The 14,138-nt window shown below is 38.3% G+C and overlaps 1 protein-coding gene across 9 annotated transcripts in view; it reads left to right on the top strand.

Annotated features, from left to right (window-relative positions):
* Window positions 1–14,138, top strand: part of ARHGAP28 (Rho GTPase activating protein 28) — an 89,886-nt gene that overhangs the window by 64,747 nt on the left and 11,001 nt on the right. For 8 of the 9 annotated variants that reach the window (XM_034762646.1, XM_034762650.1, XM_034762652.1 and 5 more), the window contains 7 exons: window positions 157–314; window positions 4,078–4,243; window positions 4,357–4,448; window positions 6,209–6,286; window positions 10,710–10,872; window positions 12,108–12,190; window positions 13,854–14,051. In XM_034762646.1, coding sequence (XP_034618537.1) covers window positions 157–314; window positions 4,078–4,243; window positions 4,357–4,448; window positions 6,209–6,286; window positions 10,710–10,872; window positions 12,108–12,190; window positions 13,854–14,051 — 938 coding nt within the window. The remainder of the gene's footprint in view (window positions 1–156; window positions 315–4,077; window positions 4,244–4,356; window positions 4,449–6,208; window positions 6,287–10,709; window positions 10,873–12,107; window positions 12,191–13,853; window positions 14,052–14,138) is intronic. The other variant, XM_034762647.1, reaches the window with a different exon arrangement.

Genomic DNA, 14,138 nt, shown 5'->3' with positions numbered 1-14,138 from the left:
CAGGAACATGCATTATTGTTATGCTGAAATTCCTCTGTGAAACTCTTCCCTTAACACTTTCACAAGCTTTTTGTTTGTTTTTACCATTTTTTTAATGTCTCTGCACCGAACACCAACAAACCTTCAGTATTCATATATAGTCTCCCTTGTTTCCAGCTAATAGCTGTCTAGACTGTGGACTAGATAAAGACAGCCCATCAGTAACAGAAGAGCTATCCTATGAGGTTTCTTTCTCAGAATCCATCACAGTGGTCCCAAAAAACAGAGAACGGCAGAACAACCAGAGATTCAAAAAGGATGATTCTGCTTTGCCTGTAAGTTTAAACCCCTCATGTTGACTCAATAGTTTTTCTTTACCCCATTCATTTCCTGCTTCATTTCCCTCACCACAGTGAAATCTCTTAAGATACATTGGATTTCCTTCAATATATGTGTGTTAATACTTTATATATTTGTAAAGGCTTCCTGCTGTGCTTGTCTGTCGCCCATCACATAGCATTCCCAATGAGGCACCAAAGCCGAAGCGTGTGCTTAGTCATGGACACATCTTCTACCCAACGCAATTTAGTGTACATACCCCAGTACTTGAAAATTATATTGCATTGTGTCACCCACAAACTTTTCACATAAAAACAAAGATCAGTTACTGGCACTGAGAGTGGCAATCCATCTTTATTACCTGAACTACTCCCTTCATCTTATCCACACCCAGATTCTCTACCTTTCTTGACATGGGTTTTAAATTTCTGTGTCTGAGTTCTGTTAGACTCAGACATGGAAGGAAGAGTGAACCTTGGTTCTGTTCACTAGTATCTCAGATTGTCTCAGATTAGTATTTGACGCAGGTACAGTATAGGAGATACCAGATCAGTAGCCAGGGACAGAAGATTATTGTCCAACCAGGTATGCAAGGTGTAGTCTACCAGTTGGATGGCATTCTCCCTCCGAGCCAGCTGGCAATTTACTGATTCCATCAGCCTCTAAGGGTGGACCATTAAAACGGATCCATCATCTTGAGAGGAAATATGTGCCCTGGCCCCCAAACTTGAGGGTTTCATGATCAGTCTGTGACAAGGATGTAATCACAACCACCATCCAATAAAAGCCGAAACACTGGCTCCAGACTTTAGCCAGAGGTATGAGTCAAGCCATTAACTATGTGGAACAGTCCCACAAATGTCACATTGGCCCTGAGATCCTAAATTGATCCAGAATAGTTGTCGTCTGCATGGATGCTGAATTCATCAAGAACAATCAGGTTGTGCGTGTCCAACAGCACCAATGGAGAAGACCTCAAGAACCTCAAATGTTCATGTTGCAGTAGGGTGATAAGTCTCAAGTAGATTACATATGGCATGGAGTACAGTCTGATTGCTCTGTGGTGATAATAATTTGATCATCTTTTCGGAATCAGGCTGTCTCCCTAGTTACCATGGTCCTGGCATACCGAACTTTTCTCCTTGGTCCTGTTACTAGAAAACCTCTAACCTTCCCCTAACCCTCACCATGAGATTCCATCCTCAATTTTAGAGATGTTACCTATCCCTCACACTCTTCCAACCATAAGTATGAACCTCCTAACTGGCATGGCACAGCAATCTGGGGCAAGTAGCATACAGAAGGCAGCCTTGTACTGATGGGTAAGCAACTGAATAGTTTCAGAGAAGTTCACAGATGTGTTTCAAGTGGACAATTTTGCATGCAAAACTGTGGGTTTTGTGGATAGCATGTAGTGTCTGTGCACCCACATACATAGAACTAAGCAGCTCTGGGAGAAATTTTGCCTCCTTAAATACAATCTCTTCCAATGCTCCCCCAGGGATGATACACCTCCACACCACCCGTACACAGGACTATGTTCAAACTGCACAATCTAGCCCACTGGGAACATGATAAATGGAATGTAATCCTAGATGTTGGAGAAGTAAAAACCTATTAGCACATCGAGTCCATCCAAATACAGTACCTAGTCCCCCACACAGAAGATGTGTCAGATCGTAAACTGATGCAATATAGGATCTGGCGCCAAATGCCAGGAATATAATTTCTAAAAAACACAGAGATGAAGTAAATTCAAAGTTTATCACAATATATTGTGCCAACTTTAATACTGTATAGTTCTCTAACTCCGTGGTTTGCTGTGCTCTATGCCATAGATTCCCAGTGCTGTTCTTACAAAGAGAGACAGCCCCAAACCTCATGTTAAGACTACATCACATCAAAACACCTCTAGGAGACAACAACCCACCATTGAAAATCACTGTAGTAATTTTTTTTTAAATACTTAGTCCTTCCATTGGCAAATGAGGCCTGCAAAGAGGCCTTCTCATTCCCTATTCCTCTCTTATGTCCCTTTATATATATATATATATATTAAATTATTACCAGTGTGTCTGTGTGTGTGTGTGTGTGTATTACACCGGTAATAATTTTTTCACATTTTCAGAGTGATTTAATATGCTCTGTTTGAATTTTTTTTTCACCTGATGAAACACTGCAAATAATGAGATTGCCTTTTGTTTCACACTTTACGTACATCAGCAGTTTTTCTTTGCTTCAATGGTTTGTCATTGCAAAGACTCTTATCATATGTTCCTTGAATGAAATAACAGAATTTTTAGATTTTTGGGGTCATTTTCTATACTACCCAATCTTCCCTATTTGGCCAGAAGATGATGGTATCTTGCAGTGCTTCCTATTTCCCCCTGTTTAGAATCATCTCCTGCTTTAAAGAATACTGGGAATGAAGTGTTGGAGATCCTGGCCTCTGGAACTCATGTCCTCTGTGGTCAGTCAGAGCTTTGTCCTCTGTTGCTTTTAGAGCACAATGCAAGATGTATCATTTTTGTTTGCCTTTTCCTTGACTATTGTTTCTCTGTTTGATGGCTTTTATTGAGAGATGAGTTAAAACCAGGACATTGAACCTGAATGCATTTTAATTAAAAGGGAGGGAGGGAGTCACATCCCTAGAAGGTTTTAGCTCCAAGTTGGATCCCCAAAAGTAGAGATGACTTGTAGCACTAATAATGCTACACTGCATTATTACACTGATAATGACATCAAAACATATGAAAAGAGCTCTTTTTCACTTTTTTTACAGTTTTACAGCAGGAAACATCACATATCCTAATGCAGCAATATTCCTATTTTCATGTCCCAGAAGTTGCAAAGTAGCATTCAATTCATGTCAATGATCCATGGATTCTACTTTCATAAGTGTTCCTTGGCCTTTTAACATTTATGTTTCATATTACTCACCCTGAAGCAGTCCTGTATAATAAGTCAAAGTCAGTGCCTATGTAACACCAGCAGACCCCAGTCATCGTTGGCCAGGATCAAACTTGAGACCTCTAGAGCTTAATGCATAAGCCACTTCTGCGTGCGCTAAAAGACATCTCTTTTAGCCAAGGCTGTAACAAGCTTATCAAGCTTTAGCTGGCCTAGGTGCCACTAGAGGGGGACAGAGTGCCACAACAAGCAGGCATGAGTTACATCTAGATGGTATTAGGATTTAAGTGTTCTGTCTTCTGAGTAATGAGCTCAGATCATTAGGCCACGCTTCCTTCAAAGTGCAAATAACATATAGAACTACTTCCTCCATCACTGCTATGCAGCCATTTCTGTGATGAAATGTGGCATCAAGCAATATTACGGAAGAATTTAAGGGGAGAGAGGTGAATTATTAAATCCTATTGGAACAAGAGAGGAAAGTTGAGTTAGGATGTAGTGTAGCTGAATTGTTGAAAATTGGAATATGTCCAGGACATCAGTGTTAAGATCGATCCCTGCTTTTGTGAAAATTGCCAAGAAATCTATAATTGAGCACAAAGGATCAGGGGCTCAGTTGCACATTTCAAATTAAAGTAGTCATCAGCACAATGGCCCGAGAACATGCAGGACCCTGGGTTCAGCTCTGAGTTAGCCCACCCATGAAATCACCACCACATGACTTCTTGCAGCACCAAGGCACATCTTTTATATATATTAAAAAAAAAAACCTTCACAAAGAGTAATTTTAAAAACTAAACATTTCTCAAGCATCTAAAATAAAATCCTATTTACATATACTTCTTGTAGAAATTTATTGTTCGAAAAAGCCAATTTGGCCTGACAGAGGTTGGAGACCTATCTCTTGAAGACATGAAGAAAATTCGCAATCTCTCTCTGATTGAACTAGCAGCCTTCTATGATGCTTTGGGAATAGAACTCAAGAGGAACCGAACAGAAAGACTCAAAGGACGAGGTAAACGTACAGTGGTAGCTGCCTGACGGGCGGCTTCTGATTTGTAGTGCTTAGTAAGAAGATGCTTATTAGGCTTCACTTTCTCTCTTTCTTTTTACATCTTTTTCAAAAAGAAAATGGCCTTTTTGGAGTCCCTCTCTCAACACTGTTGGAAAACGATCAAAAGAAGGTTCCTGGAATAAAAGTTCCTCTCATCTTTCAAAAAGTGAGTAGAACAAAATCATGTGTGGTTTGAATTTTCCTCATGAGCATTGACATTCAGAGCAGACATCCGATAAAAGAAGACAGACTTTAATGGCTTCAAGGTGTTTGCAATTTACTTCTGTCCATAGGTTGTGATTTAAACATCGCATGAGACTTAGATCAAAAACACTGTTCTTGAATATCATGTGCATGCTGGGAGTTTTTTCCAATCTGGGGAGTATATTTATAAAATATTGCACAGGAAATGTACAGAACCAACTGGATAGGATTCTGCTCCCCTTTTCATTTGACATGTAGATCAATGGCATGTATTTGAAGGGGGAGCATTTATAATTTCACATTATTTCAAATTGCAGACATGTTGACTTATCTGAGATTATCTGAAGTGAACTGGTGTGATCTGAATGGGGTGCATAGAGCCAAGAAGCTGGTCATTCAACTGAATTAATGTGAAGCTACAGTGACATCCAGTGTATGGCTCAGTTAGACACATACCTGCATGTACACACGCATACACACACAGATTTATATGGACATACAGTTTTAAGACTGAAGTCACATTTAACTGTAAATACCTCCTGAAAGAAAACAAAGCGCTAGTATCAATTAATTTAGATAGAGTTAATTTGGCACATTTGCTATTAATCTCTGCACTGCCAGCAACCAACTTCACTTCATTCCTTTATAATTTCACTTTGGGAAGTTATAGAGCTATTGATTTTTTTGTTACATTGGCTGCCAAATAATAATAATAATAATAATGATTCAGGGCCAAACAAAATAGTTCATTTGACCCTAAATGAAATGTTTCATTTAAGTTCTGAGGATTTTTACCTTTATTCAAAAATAAAATTAAAGTAAAATTCAAAACAAAAAGTCATTTTGAATCCAAAACCCAAAATGTTTCATTTTGATTATGACAAAAATGTGGGTTTTTTTCAGATTTTTTTTAACCAAAACAATTTTTGGCAAATCTGACATAAATTCAAGACATATTTTCATCAATCCAAAGCTGTATTTTTGGTGGAAAAAAGTTTCATTTGAAATATTTTGCCCAGCTGTAGATCTGATAACTTGTTAGAGAAAGAGTGTTAGTGATAGAGCTGGAGGAGGGCAGTGAATAATGAAAATCCAGAGCCATGTGAATAAATGCAACAAAACTAGTTTTTTCCCACTTTTGCATTTTGTCAAAACAAAAATACTCTGCACTTAATTTTTGTAAAGAAGAAATGCTGAGACCAGAAAAATCTATTCACATTGTATATGGACATCCCAGAAAGAATTTTCCTAAGATTATTTTTTGTCTAAGTTTTCAATTCTGCCTCCACATTTATTAATAGGCTTTTCTATGGTGCTCATCACCATAATAGTTGAGCATCTCACAAACATGCAGGAATGTATCATTATAGCTCCATTGTATAGTAGGGAAATCAGTGTGACTTCTTGCTAAGAAAGATACTGTGCAATGTAAGGATTTCCCCATTATTATTATTATTATTATTATTATTTATTATTAGACCTACAGTAGTTCCAAGAGTCCCAAGTTAGGGGACTCCTGTTGTGCTAGGAGCTGTACAAACACATAGGAAAACATGGTTTCTTCTCTGAAAATTCAGTTTTAGGAACACAGAGCAAGTTCTGATTGATTTGCTAATATGGGTATTTATTATTCTTGATGATAAACTATATCAAATGGTTTTTAGGGAAGGCAGGTTGCTAAAAGGTAAATAGTATTTTTAAAATGCTGCTGTTGCATTTTAGCTGTTGCTCAAGCTTGAGGAAACGGGTTTAGAAACGGAAGGAATTCTTCGAGTTCCTGGATCTGCCTCAAGAGTTAAGGTACCTGTGTTTTCTCATTCACCTTCTTGTAACCAGTAGAGTCTATACAAAGTGGCAAAGTTTGTATAGAGAGATTCTCAGTCCCATTATTAGCAGCAAAAACAGTGGCTTGTCATTTGCTTCCTGAAACTGAGGACCATATCTTGGCATGGGCTGATGTTTTATTTAGAGGACACATGGATTCAAAATGCAGCTCTCCTCCACTAAACCTGTGAGGGAGGCCCCTCAGTTTAGAACTTATCTGACCTCCTTGTCACTCAGAATTGCTGTGATCTCACTTCTTTTATTTTAACTTATTTCAGAAATACTGAGTCACTAGATTGAGGCTATCAAGGAATTTAAGCTAAAGATCTGACTCCACATAATTTTAAGCTTCTTGTAATATTATGACTCATTTGTCCTCTGATTGGAGTTTTGGGGTCCCACGTTTGGAACTGTGAGAAGTATGTCCTGCTGCTCAGTTTGACGAAATGAAGTATTCCATTTTTGTAGCACATATGAGTAGGATGGGCCCACTGGCCTGTGCTTGCGACAGTCAGTGGCTTTACGTTTGCCCCCCTAATATGTACCATATTATTAGCAAGTAGACTATAATAATACATGCCTTCCTGTAATGCTTATTGTAAATTAATACATCCGTCTTATGGTATGAAAAGTGAGGTTTTGTCTGAGTGTTGTGGGTGATGTCATGGTATGTGGACTCTCAGTTCATCTTAAACACAAGGCCATTATTAAAGAAAGTAGCAACAAACTAAAGAGACAAACAGGCTTCCACACAGCTTAAGTTCTAGCTTTGTCTTCCTTGTTTACCAGAGGCCCCACCTGCCTTGAACTCTATACAGTACACAAAGACATCTTTCTAGTGACTGAATAATATACTGCAACATATTGTTACAGGTGAGATGCACAGTTGCCAACTTTCATGCGGTAAATAAGCACCCCAACTTTCACAATAAGCCAAAAATCAAGCTAATTCCATTTCAAAACAAGGCCAAAACAAGCCAATCCCTAAGAACCCCAACACTCCAGCCCACTGTGCACCCAGACTCTCTCCCCCCGTCCCTGCTTCCTGGGAGCCAATCAAAAAAGGAAGCAACAAGCTACAACAAGCAACAAACCAAACAAGCTAAAAGCCAAAAACTAGCAAACAAGCAACTCACAAGCCAATTAAGCCAAAAACAAGCCCAATTTCTGCGTTTTTTTTCACAGGTTTGGCGTGTCTGGTGAGATGACTACAAAGCAATGCTCAGTAGCTCTGGCACTCAGAACATTAAATGAGAGAACATTAAATGAGAAAAACCTCCAGTAGTTGGTTCTCATTCCTGTACAATCATTCCCTTTTGCTTGGCATTAATAACTAAATATCTTTGTATTTTTTTTTCTTTGGTTTATACATTTTTAAATGATTCCTGCTCCCCTGGCTATAATTGAATATTCCACTAGCAAGAAAAATAACCTTTCTACATACAGTCAGTTAGGCTTCCCAGTACTGTGACATCTGCCCAGCGTAAAACAAGAGTGCTTCAGAATCTTGGAGAATCCTGCTTGTTGATTAGCTGGTTTGGTCACGTGATTAGTAATAGCTAATAAAATATGTGACAAGAGGAGGCTTTGCCTGAGAGATCTGTATAATAATGATATGCTTCTATGATACTTCCACACTAAATAGTTCATTTCACATTTAAAAAAACAAGTGAGGAGTTTGCAGAAGGTAAGCTGTTTGTTGGAGCTATGCAGATGAGGGAAGAGCCTTTCATTGGTGTAGAGGGAATCAGATGGGGCCTCACAATATTTACTTTGGATAGGGCCCTGCAAATTTATGTCTGAAGATAACTAATGCCATAGTAGGGCTTGATCCTGCAAGGTACTGAGCACTTTATAGTGCTGAGCATCTCAACTCCTCCTGACTTCATTAGGTTTTCAGCGCACTCAGCACCTTCCAGGATTGAGCCCCGAGCCTGAACAGAGACTCTACAGCTTCCTGATTTCAATTTCCATCACTATACATATTTTTTTATTCTTTCACTTTTTCTGTACATAAACCCCATAGAAACTCTACATGATGTGACAGGGCTGCTTTGTATCTTTTGTTAATTAGCTTTTGTAGTCTGTGCACATACTACACTGTGTCTTGTTCTGCTATTCTGACCTGTACCCAGAGAATCCCTTTTGCTATGTGTCTGACTTTCCTATACCGGGTGGTAAGTCAAACATCCACATGAACGATGTTATGTGTTTTATTTGAGTTTTTATTCATTTAAGTGTGTCGAACAAGTCAACCTGTAAGGGACAGAGGGAAAGCTTTTCCTAAGCAGTTCCAGATTTCATCCTTCAAAGCCATCGTATATTATTATGACATGAAGATTTGAGGGCATTCCAACTCAACATTAGTTCTTGTTTTAAAAAATGAAAGGCATATGGAGGTGCTTAAAAGTTACTTTTTTAAATAACAAAAAAAAGAAGAAATAAATACAAGTTTTCCTCTGCCTCTAAGATATGTGGTATGTACTGAACCAAAATGTATGTTAAGCTACCCTCTTGTAAGCTCAGAAACAAAATGAAAAAACAAACAAAAAAGACTGTTACAAGAATATATTTCTAAAAACTAATTACACAGAAATGAAGTATATATATGTAGAAAGTCGATGTCTCGCCTCTCAGTTCTCTCTGTTTCTGGGACTTTCCTTCCATTCTTGAAATACTAAGCAGCAAAATCTTGAAAGCCTTTTCTCTTCCCTTGTGGTTATAATGAAGTGATGGGCCTTGCTCTAAACTTCTCAGTCAGGGTATTTAATCCTGGTGCAAGGGATGTGACTGTAAAGAAGGTTGAGATAGCAGAGAATGCAGCAAAAACAGTGTGCTACTAAGAATGGTATTGTAACACTATACACCAAATCCTGAATGACTTTATATTTCCTTTTGGGCCAACAGTTTCACTTCATTATATATAACGATATTTGATATGTAATTTCCTTCCATTGATGTGAGGCATGTTAAGCACACTATTTTTAACAACTCTTCTTTCTGAATATTTTCTTGCCTATTGCTAATGCAGATTTGATGAAAACTTGATTAAAAACCAGCACATGAAATATAGAGCCAAATCCTGCTCAAATAAACAGTCCTGTTGAAATCAACGACACTCTTTGTGTCTATAAGGCAAAAGCAGCTAGGAGTGATTAGAAAAGCTACTTCATTTTAAATGTGAAGATTATGAATGAGAAGACAAATAGTGAAACTCTTACAGCCAGATAAGGCCATTTTCAGGAGATAAAGGTACAAACCAGACTGCCATTTGTAAGGCCTTCTTTGGAATATCATTTTAAGAAGCTTTCCTTTCTAGCTTTTGAGTAGAGCAACAATCTGTTTAACTGAAAATTAAATTAGTCTCTTTTGTGTAGGCTAGTACTGGCCCTCATATAACACACAGGCTTTTTTTCTTAATTTATATTGGCAATTTTTGTTCTCTTAAGAGGCGGCAATTTAGCAGTTCTTTGTGTTGCTGTCTTCAGCACTGTCAGACAGTGAAATGTTCCTCTTCACTTAGAACTTTTTCACATTCAGGCTATCAATGGAGAATAGCAATGTAAGGTGTTAACGTCCCAATCCCTGTATCTTATTAACACATCAGATGGGGTTTTTTTGTTTGTTTTTTGCGGGGAGGTTGGACTTTCCAAACTGTAATGCAGAGTTTGGGCCAAATTCTGTTCTTACTTGGTACCCTACTGAGTCTCTTTATATTCACCATCCACACACACACACACACACACACACACACACACACACACACACACATACGGGATTTCTAACTACTTAGACTTCAAAGCTGATTGGACCCTAGTTCTGAAGCACAGATGCCAGAAAACAATTGGTTTAAGTGGGAAGCCAGGATAATACAATAACTATTTTACCTGCATGCAGGTTTTGGCCAGCGTTGTGCCAGAGTACTGAATTGGTACCATATAGGTCCTTAAAATTGATCAAACAAGTTGGCACTTATCTAAAAAGACTAGAGAAGAAAAGCAAGGATTTCTGTCTGCCAAAAAACAGCCTAATTGTAACCACACATGAAAGAGCCGATAAGCTTGTCTCCATCACCAACAGAAGTTGGTCCAATAAAAGATATTACCTCACCCACCTGGTCTCTCTAATGGGAACTACTGGCATGTACAAAACACATGCAGATTAAATGACTTTGAGGAAGAATATCCTAGTCCCTTGTGTGTAAGGGTTAAAACCTCTTAAGTGTGTTTTAAATAAAGAAGACAAAAAATGGTGTAGAAATGTTTGTTCAAATAACTGTTCCATTTAAAATTGTATACTTCACAAAGCTTTCTTTGTTGTTCCTGGCATTTGTGAGATGAAATAAAGCTCACCAATCAGAAGCTGTAATTAAAATCAGTCACTTTCTTTTGTCTTGCAGAATCTCCGTCAAGAAATTGAAATCAAATTTCATGAAGACACATTTGACTGGAACCAAGTACGAAACAATGATGCAGCAGGACTGCTGAAGATGTTTATAAGGGAACTCCCAAGCCCCCTTTTCACTGTAGAATATCTGCCTGCCTTCATCACACTAGTGGAAAGTAAGTTGAAAGAAATTAGTGTAAATGGATATATATGAAAAATACAAACGAGCTAAAGAAGAGAAAAGAGATTGCCAGTATGTCATAACCATTTTGATTTCCTGTAAGCTTTCTTTTCAAATAGTACTTGGCATATTTGACTAAACGTATAGATGTACTAGTTAAATAGCTATTTAAAGCAGAATGTTGTAAACATTGCAAGCACATAGTGGTTGAAAACTGCCTTTAAGGCACGTTGGCCCTTAGAAATCTACACTCATGCTATACATTTTTATAGAGAGCCAGATTTGGGACTAGGCACAAGAGTGAAATTAAAATAAAAGAAGGATAAACAATCAATCCACAATCTAAGGACAGCTGGGTTCAATAGATCACTTAACAAAGTTAGTCTGAAACTATCCTGAAAATAAATTTTGCCATATCATCTTGAAACTGAGAAATACTATATTATAGAAGTGTGATCTGATATACAAGGCAATCCCACAGTGACATCAAAGAGGAATTGGCCAGTAGCCAGCACTAAAGGATTTAAGCCTGATGTGACCCAGACATTCAGGGAATGTCTCCCCAAAGAGGAGAGATTTTTCTAAAGATCCCTGCACCCGGTAAAACCAGAATTGGAGATGAAAACAAAGTTCTGTGCATTTGTATCATTACATTTCTTTCTTCCTATTTGCCCAGATTAGTCCACTATAATTACAGGTCCACGACATGTAAGGAAAAAAATACCCATTAAACTTAGGACATTTCTGGTGAAAGGCCAACGTTCAATTTAGAAGAAGAAATGAATGCCATGTATCAGAGCAGCATCTGGGATTCTCAGCACTTATTGCAGCAAGGAACCTTGCCATCTACAAAAGAAGTCTCTGCATCATTTCTCAGTATAACCTTTCCCCTTTAAATGTAATCCTATAGTTTGTCTTTATGGCCCTGTAGTAGTTGAAGGTGAAAGCAGAGATAAAGTTCCAGATGCACAGCTACAGGATAACTCAAGAGGGTGGGTGAAAAAGTGACCTTACTACCTCCCTGATCCTGTGGTGGTAACTATATGCCATCCATTCCCAAGCAGCATTTCCCTAAATCAACAGAAGGGAGGGGTTTGATAGAGGAGCTCTATGCCCTGGTTACACTGTTGGCGTAGTTGCAAAGTAGCCTCGCCATGCATTTCAGAGTTCTTTCTAGCACAAAGCTAATGGTAATTCTGACTTTTAAAATATTAATTATTATATTCTTAGAAGTCTCCAAGGTCAAGTTACAGTTACAAGCTTTGCATCTGTTGATCATGTTGTTGCCTGATGCCAACAGGGATACAGCCAAGGTAGGTGCTTTGTTTGATGATTCCTGCATCTGTATGCTTTGACTTTTAAATGAGAGTCAGGGTTTGTTTGTAACAGCAAATTATCAGACACCTCCCCCGCAAAAATATTCATGTTGGTTTGTTGTAATCACTCTGAAAAGTTCTACAGTTCTCTGCGAACATCTAATGGAATACAGCTGGTTGTGATATTTATTAGGAATAATATCTGTTATGGATGTAGCCCCTTGCTTAATAGTGAAGGATTCACAGACATGTTTTTTTTTAAATGTATTAATTATTGGCAGGTATTTGCCAGATAGTTTGGATCAATAACGTTCAAACTACGGGCTTTTGCAGAGTGTTCTCTTTGACGGTTTGCTAATTACAAGTTATGTATCCATTTATTTCCAGTTTTATTTCATGTTGACATCTTTGTCTACATTTCAGTGTGTGGATTTCTTTTATCATAGTTTATAATCATGTGTTCCCAATACTACATATTAGTAGGACTCCATGGCCAGCTGAGTAGGGCTACGTTCTTGGAACTGTCCTTGTCCTACTGGGTGACCTCAGACAAGACATTTCATCTCCCTGTCCCTCTGTTTCTTTGTCAGCAAAATGGGGATCATGATACTGACCTCCTTTGCAAAGCACTTTGGTATAAGAAATAGGTAGTATTAATAATAGTATTTGGCCAAAATCCATATCCATGAGCAATGTTTCACAGGGCAGTCTATGGGCCAATAGTGCTAATAATTACTGATGGTAAGTTATTAAATGAAATAGAATTAGAAATACTAAAGGTAAAAAATGAATGTTCCTATCCTTTCCCACCTGTAACAATTTGCATTGTTTTAATTTAGAAATGTCTTCAACACAATTTCTGTGGGGTCATTTCTGAGTTTCTAAAAATGTGTTTATCGTAACGGGCAGTTGTTTAAATAACGTTCTAAAATAACAAACTGGCAGAATGAATCCCCCAAAGAACTCCCCACAAACAACAAAACCTCAGTAACAACAAAACCTCAGCCTACTCAAGTGCACTCATTCAAGTGAAAGCCTGAAAAAAATGATGATTCTTGCACTGCGCCCAAAAGGGCAACAAACTGCCCTTGATACTGGCATTGACATGCAGCAGTGGTTTCTAGAGTTGAAGCCCACTGCTGAGAACTCTTTACTTCTATGATCCCAGAAGTGCAGGGTTGGTACTTAAGGAGAGGGGTGGTCATTAAGGTAATCAGGACACAAACAATGTAGGACATGTAGATCAAAATCAACATCTTGAATTGTATGTGGAGATCAGATAGTAGATAGCATAATTTATAGAGCAGAGATGCAATATGCTCTCTCCAGGAAGCACTGCTAAGTAAGGGCTTAATCCACAGCCCATTGAAGTCAATGGAAAGCCTCCAATTGACTTTAATGACTTTGGATGAGATCTATTCATGATATATACTTGATGTAAGAGATATTGCTGAGTGGTGTTCAGGGACTGACCCAAGTAGAGCACATTGTAGTAGTCCAATCTGGAGGACACAAATGCATAGATCGCTTTCCTAAGTACCACATCCAAGGGGAGAGATTGCAGCTTTCTAGCCAAGTGCACTGTGGATTTGAAAATGTTGTATTCATGTTGTAGTTCATGATGCGTTGTACTGAGTATGAGTGGCGCTGCTTTTCCCAGGCCTTTCTGCAGTTCCTGAAGAAGATAGTTGCTAATGAAGGGAAAAACAAAATGAACTTATGGAATGTTTCCATGATTGTTGCACCAAACGTCTTCATCTACAAAGGCAAACATGCAAACCAAAAAGAGATGCAAGCAGCAGCCACTACGGCACACATAGTGAGACTTTTAATTAAGTACCAGGACATCCTGTGGACAGTGAGTAATGCTGACTACAGTATATGTGCTTTGGTTCCCATATTTGTTTTTATAGGTTTCAGAGCTGACTGCAGCAGCCACACAGAG

The sequence above is a fragment of the Trachemys scripta genome, chromosome 2 (assembly GCF_013100865.1).
Source record: "Trachemys scripta elegans isolate TJP31775 chromosome 2, CAS_Tse_1.0, whole genome shotgun sequence".
Classification (NCBI taxonomy): Eukaryota; Metazoa; Chordata; order Testudines; family Emydidae; genus Trachemys; species Trachemys scripta.
The sequence above is the reverse complement of the archived record's forward strand: the minus strand, read 5'-3'. Positions and strand labels throughout refer to the sequence as shown.